This window comes from Notothenia rossii (genome assembly GCF_949606895.1).
Source record: "Notothenia rossii genome assembly, chromosome: 1".
In the NCBI taxonomy this organism is placed as follows: Eukaryota; Metazoa; Chordata; class Actinopteri; order Perciformes; family Nototheniidae; genus Notothenia; species Notothenia rossii.
The window spans coordinates 69,705,500-69,717,791 of NC_136912.1; the positions used below are offsets into that span (position 1 = coordinate 69,705,500).

The following is a 12,292-nucleotide window of genomic DNA, read 5'->3' on the forward strand; positions in this document are numbered from 1 at the left end:
AGACACCCACCAATACAAAGCATGAGATTAAATTAAATTAGGGTTCACTGCTCACAAGGGTACATGGTCATTAGTAGATGGCCCTTCAATCTCTTTTTGAAAGAGGCTCTGGAATCTATTTCAGCAAGGTAGTTTGGCAATGAGTTACATTCCTTTATAGCTCTATAAGACACAGAAGATTTCAGAAGATTTGTCCTGGGTTTAGGTGCCAGTAGATGGCCTGATGTATGGTCATGCTCATATCTTGTGTAAACTATTTGACACTGTTGACCACAACATATTACTAGACCGACTAGAAAACTGGGTGGGACTTTCGGAAACAGTTCTAAATTGGTTTGAATCCTACTTAAAGGACAGAAAAAACGTTGTTTCTATCGGTAAATAAACATCTGAATTGACAAATATGACATGTGGGGTACCTCAAGGCTCCATCTTGGGGCTTCTTCTCTTTGACATCTACATGCTACTACTGGCTCAGATAATGAAAAACAACAAAACAAGTTACCATAGCTATGCGGATGACACACACATTTACATAACCATTTCACCAGGAGACTATGGTCCTATTCAAACACTGATTAAGTGCATTGAACAAATCAATGACGGGATGTGTCAAAACTTTCTCCAATTAAACAAAGATAAAACTGAGGTAGGCTAATGGTTTTTGGAGCCAAGGCAGAACTTATAAAAGTTAGCGCTGAGCTTCAGCCTGCAATGTTCAAAACAACAGATAAAGCCAGAAATCTAGGTGTAGACATGAGCCGCTTTCACACCGCGCACTAAAGTACCACGGCGCTGAATCCGCCAGGGGGCTAGTGCCAATCGCATTCACACCGCAGTACTTTCCCTGAGGCAAGATTACGCTGACGTCACTTCGTCTTCTTCTTCTCTGGGTTTACTAGCAGGCCGCAAAACCACTTCACGGCGAGTACAAAAAAAACGAGAGAAGAAGAACTACACGGGGGAGGGGGTATAAAGCCCACCCACTGTACATGATATATATATAATAGGTAGGCTCAGCAGACAGACCGTAGTGCAAAGATAAAGTGTCACATGATTATCTACTAAATAGTGAATTCAGCATCAACTTCACCAAGATGAAGTTCATATCTTCCTAAGATACGTGTTATTTTATGTCCCTACTAGAATCCGAGCTCAAATGACTCAAACCAACAAAATGTCAAAGCAAAGAATCCTGTGCACCATGAGGCTGGGTTATAAGGCTAATTTACAAATAAAATACCCCATTGTAACAATGGACTTTATCTTTATGTATTTATTATATATTACCCCCTCAGGCTGATTTTGGAAAAGGACATTAACCGTTGTTTGGTGTTTTTTCCCTTATTTATCTAAAACAAATGACATAATCAATTACTTGTGTTTATGTGTGTAAGACTTTTGTTTCTGCCCCTGCCATTGCTGCACAAGGTTGCAACATTGTAGATAAATTCGACCACCGACACCTGTCTGCTCTCACATTATTCTATTCTGCAAATTTGGGGTGGGACACAATAAATAAAGCTTCGCCGGTTTGTTGGTTTTATTGCACAGTCAAGACATAACAATAACGGCATCACGCCGCTCAAGTAGATTTTGCGAACATAGCTCAAAACATTTGGAGTTGGGAACTGCTTTCAGTAGAAGCTGCTGCATCCCGTCCTCAGAGTAAATTGCCAGAAGCGCCGACACTTCCTCATCATTCCACCGCTCCGGTGTTGTATTACGTGTGGTCATAACTGCTTTAAAGTACAAAAAAACTACTCGCTCAGGTGTGGATGTGGTTTTGTAGCGAGGAAAAAAATGGCTGCCTAACAAAAGAAATTCAGAGTCTGACGTTGACCCTGCTTTTATGTGTGGGAGTTAGGGAGTGGAGTTGAGTGTGAGGATGAACCTGCGACCTGTAACATGTAGGCTTCTCCTCCTCTCTGCAGCTCCTCATAGCCGGTGGTACCGGCCCTTTGCTGCTCCTAGTAGCTACACTCCACACATAAAAGCAGGGTCAACGTCACAACTTCCCCACCCTGCTCCCTCTGCTCCCCCAACCACAGGCCCGCACCCCGACCAGCCTCACTGTGCAGCTCTGTGATTGGCAGAGAGATGGGGGATGCTTGAGTGACACACTCGGCACCCTATACAGGGTCGCTACAATATCTTAAACTGCACTGTAACTTTTATCCATGTATTTTTTCTTTTAATGTTTATTTTATTATCTTTGCTTTTTAATGACTGATTTTAAATGCCATTTTCTTAATGTCTTTAATTTTTTGTAAACCACTTTGAATTGCCTTTTGTTGAAAGGTGCTATATAAATAAACTTGCCTTGCCTTGCCTTGTAGCGAACGGTACATTCATGGGAAACCCTAAATGTTTGAGCAACCTCTAAACGTCAAGCTACCCCACAGCACCCCCAAAATAAATCTCTGGCGCGGCCACTGAGCCTGCAACCCAGTTTTGAAGAAATCTTCAGGCTCATTGCAGCCACTAATGCTGTGATAAGACACACATTTTGGCCAAATATCAGCATTTTCTTTCTTTAGATTTTTTTGCACAGATTGCAAAGAGGCAAAGTATTTTAAGTTATTGTTCTAGCAAAGGGAATGCACACATATGTATTATGTATTTATTTGTTTGACCACACATACTTATGGAGCATTGTTTTATTATCACTGTTCTAGCATTTTTTTTAAAGGAATGCTCACGTTCATATTGATGTATTTTAATAAATGTTAACCTGGCCCATTACGTGACTATTCGTGTTGGGGGGGGCCCGACTTTTTTTTTCTCCAAAGGGGGGGCCTGACAGAAAAAGTTTGAGAACCACTGACCTAGCCCAACAAAGGAAAAAGGAAACCCAACTTCCCGTAGTATCACTGTTTGCTTGCATAGTGAACGTTTTATTGCTGCAGCTGATGAGTGTGTGACATGCCGGTGACCTTTGTCATTGAACCGCACTTGACCTCCTGACCCGCCTCCTCCCCCGCTGGGTCTACTTTCATCCGCTGCCGCTGCAGCTCTCCTGGAGACCCGCGGAGGTCGCTCTTGCTCCCTGTCTCTCCCTCGCTGCCTCTCTGCTACGACACCCTCTCCGTCCCCCTCCCTCATCCTCCTTCAGATCAGATATACCACAGCACAGAAGAGGAACAACTCTGATCAAGCTTTTCCGGTCTGCTAGCCCTAATTTCCTCTCAAGACCTCTCCGGCGGTGGAGCGGAGCAGACGCGGAGGTACTGAGAGGGAGAAAGTGGGGGATATTACCGCGTATCCTACCGCCACAAGCCCGTGCCTCTGCGGTTCCTCCCGAGTAGTATAATGCACCCTGTCCTCGGTGAATTGTGCCCGGGAAGGAGGAGTGTGTGAGGGGAGAACAGAGCAGAATGGTTCGGCGGACAGGAGCGCAGTCGCTCCGTCTCCGTGAAGCTGCCACAGAGCGCCCGCCGATGCCCGTCCTCCTCTCCGCCGTCCGGCTGCACTCACCTCCGGGTGTCTCTCCGACATGTCATTACACAACTCGGCGCCACTCGACTTAGTTTCCCCCAAACGCCAGGAGTATTTTTGGGAGAGACTCATCTTGCTAGCCCCAGCAGTGGGTTTGAATCCGGTCTGTGGTGGGTTTTTTGTCGTGGACTGAAGGCTCAGCATCTAAGGGGTTGAAACCTGAGTCCAGCGATGATGAGAGCTCACTCCGAGAGGGTTTCAGTGGTGTGCTGCCAGAAGCATCTGGAAAGGATAACACTGGGATACACTCCCCCTCCAAAGGACCAGAGGATCATTCACATCCCAGACATTTTCGAGTACAGCTCTAAGTGTCTTTCAGCTTGTGTTTAATTACTACATTTAAAACCTCTGCCACAGGTTTAAATTCATTAAATAATCCTGAGGGTCCCTCGGAGCTATGCAGTGAAGATGTGTGCAGCCAGGTTCAATGGCTGTGCCGAGGAGGCCTCCGGTCCGGTCACAGCCTCCAGGATGCTGGACTGGACAGAGGCCGGGCCCCGCATCCTCCACAGCCTGGAGATGGGGACAGTGATGACTGTCTTCTACCAGAAGAAGTCCCAGAAGCCAGAGAGGAGAACCTTCCAGATAAGGCAGGACATGCGACAGATAGTGTGGAGCAGAAACCCCGAAAAAATAGAAGGAGAGGGTGAGTATTGATATGAAAAGTCTTCCCACCGGGTTCATTGTCACCCATGAATATAAGAGAATGTATTAACTAGAGTACATTCTGTGTCTCAGTCACAGTGCATACACCTCTTTGCCGAGCAGATACAGAATCAGAAGAGGCTGAAGTATCTGAGAAAATGCTGACAAACACAGAAACAGACACTTGGATCAGTCTCTTCTTCTTTGTCCAGCTTTCAAAGCAGTGCTTTCCAAACTTTTTTTGTTGATTTAATCCAATTTGTTTTTCCACAAAAAAAATCAGTGCTCTTTGTTTTTTGGAAATAGTTGTTCAGCATGAAAAAAGCATTGAGAAGTTACTTTTCCAAAGATTTCTTAGTTGTATCTTATTGGTCGAATGCACTTATTGTAAGTCGCTTTGGATAAAAGCGTCAGCTAAATGCAATTTAATTTAATGTAACTAAAACCAAGACATAGGCTAATCGACTATGAAGTATAGCCTTATTTTTAGGTGTCACTAAAGGTACATTACCAAAGACATAATTACTCAGAGCTTTACAGAACATTTACTTATGTGCTGAGATTTCTAGTTATTGATCCCTGAAAAAGAGGTGAATGGAATTATATTTGTGGTGGACAATTACATTTTGAGAAAGTAAGTAAAGTTATTTTCTGGTGTTTGAAGATTATCCACAGACCTCAAAATTAACAGCTTTTATCAGGACTATCTTTCGTTAGAATAATTGTTGTGCTAAAAACTGTACAAATTAAGGTTTGTGGACCATTTAGAGCAGTGGTTCTCAAATGGGGGTACGTTGGAGTCGCGGACCACTAGGGGTACGTTGGAGGGGGTACGTGAGATTTATTTTATGTTAATGGCTAAAAAACATAAGTAATGCATTTAAACAAATTACTAATAGTAGATTAACTACTTCATTCAAAAGTTTACAGTAATTCTGGATAATAAAATGGGAAAAATAAACGGGGTACTCTCTTTTCCTCTCTCTCTCCTGACAGCCCGTCAGTCTCGTGCAGCTTGCTGAACCTGTAATAAGCCGACAGTAAAGAATAAATATATGTATAACTAGTTTAGCTAGTTCCAGAGTAGATAAACTACCCCTAGATTCCACCGGGTCCGTCTGCGTCGCGTTACGGCCGCAACGCGGCGTTTGAAAAGATCGCGGCCACTCTAGTCAATAGGCGCTTTCACACTGCAGTACTTTTCCCACAAAGGTTCATGAGAACTTAGTTCTGATGAACTCTTTAGTTCTGATGAACTAAGTATAGATCGCGTTCACACCGGAATAAGTCCCTGGGGGTGGATTAGGCAAATGAAGCCGCTTCTTCTGCTTTGGGTTTACTGGCAGGCCGCAAACAATTGACTGCCACCCGAAGTCCCCGGCCGGAAGTCCCCGGAGTTGGGGACTGGCTTCAGTAGAAGCTGCTGGGACTCCCAGCAGCTTCTACTGAAGCCTTCCAAGTAAATCGCCAGAACGCCGACACCTCCTCATCTCCACCGCTCCCATGCTTTATTTTGTGTTGCCATAAGTTAGTCTCTCTGCATTTCTGCGCTGGGTTAATGCTAATGCTAATAATGCTAATGCTAGGATAATAAAATGACGGCTTCACAAAACATTTTTTGAGTTTTACGGGGCGTGGTTTGCAATCCGCCCAGCCAATCAGAAATAGGAACCTTTTTCTCCCACGAAAGTCCCTGCTCTCGAGCAGGGACGGAAAAGGGGTAAAAAGGTTCTCATGAACTAATTTTAGTTCCGGCTCTTTTTGGTGTGAATGCGAGATTTCGGAACTATATCGGACCTAAAGTGGGAAAAGTACTGCGGTGTGAACGCGGCTAATGGGTGCTATTCCACCAGACGCGCCGCGTTACGGCTCAGAAGCGTTCCAGAAGAGTCTAGCCTCTGGGCTCCGCTCGAAATAGGATTCAAGTCTATTTTTCGACGCGACGCGTTGCAGAGGTGGATCATACCTGCCCCTAATTTCCACCGGGTCCGTCTGCGTCGCGTAACGGCTGCACTGCGGTTTTGGTCCGGCCTCCTCCGGCGTCATACCCTACCGGGCGCGTTTCAGAAGCATTTCAGAAGCGGAGCGTCTTGCCTGCCGGCTCGCAGTTTTAGTTGATTTGGGCATATTTCCTGGACAGACTACTTTGTACAGACAAAGTTAATAATAATTGTAATATCCAAGTTATAAACGACATTAATCAAAGATGTGTTGCTGTATTTTAGTGGTAAAAAAATGCATTCATCATCACAATTATTCTATATATATATTTACACAGTGCCTGTAAACCGGAGGAGAACGCTGACATTTCTCCCCCTTCTTGAAAGACTACGGAGGGATAGGGTCTGCAAAATTAGTTTGTGTGTGTGTATATATATAGGCCTATATATATGTATATATATATATATATATATATATATATATATGCTATGCTCTGAACGTTCCACTTCCTGCCTGCCCGACATTACCTTACGGCTGCGTCGCGTCGAAAAATAGACTTCAATCCTATTTCGAGCGGAGTCCAGCGGCGAGACGCTTCTGGGACACTTCTCAGCCGTAACGCGGCGCGTCTGGTGGAATAGCACCTATTGACTAGAGTGGCCGCGATTCTCGCGGACGCCGCGGCGCAGCCGTAACGCGGCCGTAACGCGACGCAGACGGACCCGATGGAAACTAGGGATTTAGCCCATAGTGTTATTGCATGATGTTGAAATTGGTTTGCCATGAATTTAGTGATGGATTGTAAACATTTGAAATGTAGCATTTAAAGGTGGGGTATTTAATTTATTTCAGAAACACTTTTTGTTATATTCCATGGAATGCTCTTAACATCCCGATAGCAATGAATATATTAAATGCTTTGACAATAAATACATTAAAAAATGTAATCTGTGGAAGCCGTAGTGCTGTAAAAAGTACGACCAATCATTGTAGCCGGCCCCAATAACTGGATGGCCTACCTGCCTTCCATCTGTGCACAAACTTATCTCGTGCCCTCATTGGTCATGGGCGCGTTCGTGTGTGAGGGGCTCTGTCAGGAAGTGGCAGATTTTTTCCGGTTGTGTATTTTCAAATTCTAGCGCACTCGAGCTGGTTTCTCCAAAATTACATACCCCACCTTTAAGTGTTTCTCAGTTACAAGGTTGTTGTTTTAATGACTCAGACACTGATGGTGCAGCGCTGTGTACTCTCCCTCTTTATATAGGCTTTTCCTCCCTAACACATTGTTTCTGCGCTGATCAGGGGGTACTAGGCTGAATTTATTTTTCAAAGGGCATACATTATTGAAAAAAACTTGAGAACCACTGACTTAGAGTAACGTTTAGATGAAGACTATGGCGTGTGGTTGAAAGCTTCAGAAAAGAACTATTACAGTAAGTAGATGCAAAACTTTTTTTTTTTTGTCAAAATGCAAATCAACATTTTCCCAATCAAAAAAAGGCCTGACAGTCAGGTATCATATTAGCGTTAGTATTGAAAAAAATCAGCATGCCTTCTTTGGCTTGGTGCAAGAATATCACTGTATTTTAGATGATGTAGGCCATCCTTTTCCAGCCCCCCCCCCCTCCCCCTTCCCCATCCTGACCCCAACGTGCAGCTGAGGCGCTGTCATGGCTGCCTCAGCAGACAGCCGCATCCCGACCCTGTGACCTCTGCTTCCTCCATGTCTCCACTCACTCTCCAGGCAGAGAATCTAGCATGGTGCTGCCACATGGTCCATGAGTCCTCGCTGTTGGACTGGAGTCAAGTGGCAGAGAATACTTGGAGCTGCAGGCTGTTGTTGTGCTGGTGATCGGCCCGTTGGAGCGCTGCCTGTCTGGGGTGTGGAGGCTATTGTCTCCGCCCTGGATTTTGTGGCCTGGGGGAGGATTTGTTACAGTGTCCGTTAGCACAAACTTATGGCATTCACAACTGGCATGATAGAGTTTCCTTCTGTCTGCCATATGTTATTCTAACTCTCCGACTTTACTGTAGAATAAGAAATAGACTCCTCCCCTGCGAGATAGGAATAGGTTTACTGCTGTCAGGTTTGTTTTTCCATCATCTAACTACAGTTGGTTCTTTTTGCAGTAACAAAAAATAAATAAATAACGAAAACCCCACCATAACAAAAAACTGAAAATACAGAAGTAAAAAAAGAAGTGAACTCAAGAGAAATTAATTTCCTGGTGATACAAACTGATACAGTACATACAAAACGTATTGTTGCCAGTTTTAAGATGACTAAACTCTGTTATACTACCGTAGCCTGTATCTTATGCTGAGTCATCAATTGGGCATAACTCACCAGTGTATCCGAAATATCAACTGTACTACATCAGTGAAGGAAATCACAATGTTTAAATGTAATTGTTAGCCTATTAGCCAACATCCTCAACGGGTCATCCATTTCAGTATCACAGCATGCCTAAAATTAGCAACAACTCACGTGTCTAGCCGGATTCATCTTTCTGTCCTCTGGAAACTACGGTGGCCCTGAAGTGCAAGATACAACAGCATTTCAGAAAACACTACAGCATTTCAGAAAGCACTGCAGCATTTCAGAAAACGCCGCAGCATTTCAGAAAACGCCGCAGCATTTCAGAAAACGCCACAGCATTTCAGAAAACGCCACAGCATTTCACAAAACACAACAGCATTTCAGAAAACGCCGCAGCATTTCAGAAAACGTTACAGCATTTCACAAAACACCACAGCATTTCACAAAACTTTGCTTTGACAAGTGTGCAGACAAGACGGCAGGCGAAAACCTTTTAAAATGCATGTTTTCTGAATGGAGATCGGATCGATAAGGCTAAACTAATCTGTAGCTGCTCCGTCCACACTGACAAAAACGTCATACAGACATGAATAAAGCATCGACTGTATTCACCATGACACAGACAGTCTGTGGTTTGTACATGTTCAACTTTTGTCCAAGTTCTGAACAGATATGAGGAGCTGTGAGCTCTGAGTGTGTGCTAACGGCTGATGTGTTGGGACATGTTGTGCTGACCAATCACGAAACGTCATTTCTGGACTGGCAGCAAAACAACCAATCACAGCAGTGCTTCTCTGGCCGGCTCTGTCCAATCACAAACAAGCAGTTTTCTGGAATACCCTTTCCGTCCAATGTGAAATGCTGTGGTGTTTTCTGAAATGCTGTGGTGTTTTGTGAAATGCTGTAGTGTTTTGTGAAATGCTGTAGTGTTTTCTGAAATGCTGTAGTGTTTTGTGAAATGCTGTAGTGTTTTGTGAAATGCTGTAGTGTTTTGTGAAATGCTGTTGTGTCTTGCACTTCAGGGCCACCGTACGAAACACGTTTTGGTTTCAGTTCCATTTGGTTCTTGGAATTTTTTTTATTTTCAGGTTTTTAAATGCCCAATGTGTTTCTGTATGTGAAGAGGGGTTCTTAAGGTGCACCATGTATTTGTCTTTGCAGTCTTTTATTTATTTTTTGCAATGCGTATTTATATTAGCAGTGCGTTACTATATTCAAAGCGTGGTTCAGGTTGTGGGTTTTTTTGAAGGGTTTTTTTGTAGTCCGTATTCATATTTCAAACCGTCACTGTATTTTATGCGCGTTTTAAATTTGCAGTGTTTTTTTAAAGTTGCTTTGCGTTACTATTTTTTAAAGCATGTGCATTGCGAATGTGTATCTGCAGTGTTTATATATTTTTGCAGCAGGTTTTTTTTAATCTGCAGTGCGTATTTATATTTGCAGTGTGTTTCTGCATTTTAAGGCTGTGTTTATATTTGCATTGCATTTTTAAATTTGCACTGCATGACTTTACTTGAAGCGCTGTACTGTACAGTATGTGCATCGCATCATTTGCAATGTTTCTAACATTTCCAGAAGATTGCAGTGCATGTGAGAGGAAGTTGTTTTCTTAAATTACTTGTGTATGTGTTTTGCATGTGTTACAGTGCTCCCAACTCTCAGGGCCACTGCAGTTTCCTCTTCTTTTCCCTCTCCAGCGATCCCAACCCCCTATCATTCTACGAAAGCTCAGAGAGTAATGGCAGCTGCACACATGTAGCTGTTGTTTTTGCTCGGGGAACCTTGTCAATTATTTATCCATAATCATAAACCGCATAAACTACCGCCTTGGCTAATCCAAGAACAACAACTACGAGTCTGAGCGTGCAGGACGCCCTGGCTAACACCTCCACCTCTCAATCAGACCATATCTACACAATCCCACCCCGATGAAACTACTGTTTTCACATAAACACACACACACACACACACACATTTTCACAACCCACAAACTGCTCTTTACAAATGATCTCCCTCTGGACAAACCCACCAGAACATTCCAGGAATTCAGCAGGTCTCTCCTTCACTTTATCTCCCACTGCTCTATTTCCCATTCGTTGACCTCCTCCTCCTCCTCCTCCTCTCTCCATTTTCCTCCTCAAGCTGCCTTTCCAAATGTCCTCCCCCCACACACCCACCCTAAACTCCCTTCTCATTTTCAAGACGTTCTCTGACATCCCATTTGACTTTCTCAGTCTATTTTCTTTCACTTTCATTCGGAAGTTCAACGTCGTTCATCTGATGCTTTTGTTCTCAGAAATCTCAGCTCCCCCTGCTCTCCTGGCCCTCCTTCCTTTGTTTTTGTTGCCTAATAGCTAACGTTTGCTTTGTAACAAGGTTCCTCCTTTCCCCCCGAGATGAGCGCCTTGGCAAACAACGGGGGTATTAAATTCTGAGGCACAGGAAGCATGGGGTTATCAGGGAGTGTCTCGCTTCCCCTCTCAGATTGAAGGACTGGCTGGCTGCGGGAAAACAAAAGGTCCAGCATCTTGTGCAGGAAGCAGAGACACGGACCAGAAATGAGCCGCTGGTTTGGTGGTTTGCACCATTAGAGATTCATTGAAGTGTGATTAGGCTTGCTAAAGCTGAACCCACTGGGATTTAGCTTTTTCAAAGACTAAAGTGCATAAACCTGCTTTAGATTCAGCTTCTATTAGCTCCGTGTAGCTATAGAGAAACTTTAGTTGACAAAAATCAATGGTAGGGCTGTCCCTTAATCAGAAATCAAGCTCAAATTAATTTAGTTAGTTTTCTGAAAGTGCAACAACTGCTCTTTGTGATGCCACCTGTTCGATTTTGAACAGCTCATTTATTTAATCTTTTCCCACGTTTAAATGAAAGTTCAACCTCGGGATAAGTTGGTCAAACCCTCTGCCATGCTCTAAACTGACCCCCTTTACAATTGTTAGCAACTTTATTTCAACACTTTTATATCAGCCTCCCATGTATCCATTTTTTTATCCATTTCATATCCATCCCTATGCTTACATTTCATTTTGTCGTTGTTTGCTCCCTGCGACTTATAATCTCCAAGTATACTTCTGCCATCTGTTAGCGAGTGATGTCACCAGCTGTGGCAGGAACAGTTTGTTTCGGTGGAAATGCTCTGCAATTATCAACGGCTGGTGGCTTCAGGTCAGCAGTTGCAAACAGCCCTGTGGTGTGTTCAGGGAACTTTCAACCAGTCCAAGCACTGAAAAAAAGAAAGTCAGTTAGTTTACGAGCTTCTCTAAAGATAACTTTCTACAAGACTGACAGTATCTTGTCCTCTGATGTGTCTCCAGTTGGCCCGCCGTTAGAAACCCACCCCCTCCATCAAAGTTTATATCAGACTGTTACTTTAAAGCAGTTGTGTGTGTGTCTTTATCACAACCATGTTTACAGCCTGGACCAGGATTAAAGGCCAAAGTGGGAGGAATTGTGTGTGTGTGTGTGTGTGTGTGTGTGTGTGTGTGTGTGTGTGTGTGTGTGTGTGTGTGTGTGTGTGTGTGTGTGTGTGTGTGTGTGTGTGTGTGTGTGTGTGTGTGTGTGTGTGTGTGTGTGTGTGTGTGTGTGTGTGTGTGTGTGTGTGTGTGTGTGTGTGTGTGTGTTGTGGAGTGAGTTGGTTGTGTTTCCAAGGTCCACACTAAATAGGAGGAAGTAATAAAGGGAAAGACCGGAGGTAAACAAATACCGGGTTTCTGGGGTATTTTTAATATTTCTCTGGAAGGAAAATGGGTCGACTTTGACTGTGACTAACATAATATGTCGCTAGTTTAAACGTGATCAGCCTACCTTGGTTTCAGTACAAATACTGAAAACTTTTTAGATTGTTTGCCTTTGAAAACAGCAGCTTCATAAAAGAAAAAT

General features: G+C 43.7%; 1 protein-coding gene across 1 annotated transcript in view; it reads left to right on the forward strand.

The window, feature by feature from the left end:
• The first annotated feature begins 3,089 nt into the window (after positions 1-3,089).
• The window catches only part of LOC307042854 (1-phosphatidylinositol 4,5-bisphosphate phosphodiesterase gamma-1-like), a 39,859-nt gene continuing 30,656 nt past the window's right edge, over positions 3,090-12,292 (forward strand). Inside the window, exon 1 of the mRNA XM_079687018.1 lies at positions 3,090-4,144. Within this exon, the coding sequence (XP_079543144.1) occupies positions 3,907-4,144 (238 nt within the window). The 5' untranslated portion in view covers positions 3,090-3,906. The remainder of the gene's footprint in view (positions 4,145-12,292) is intronic.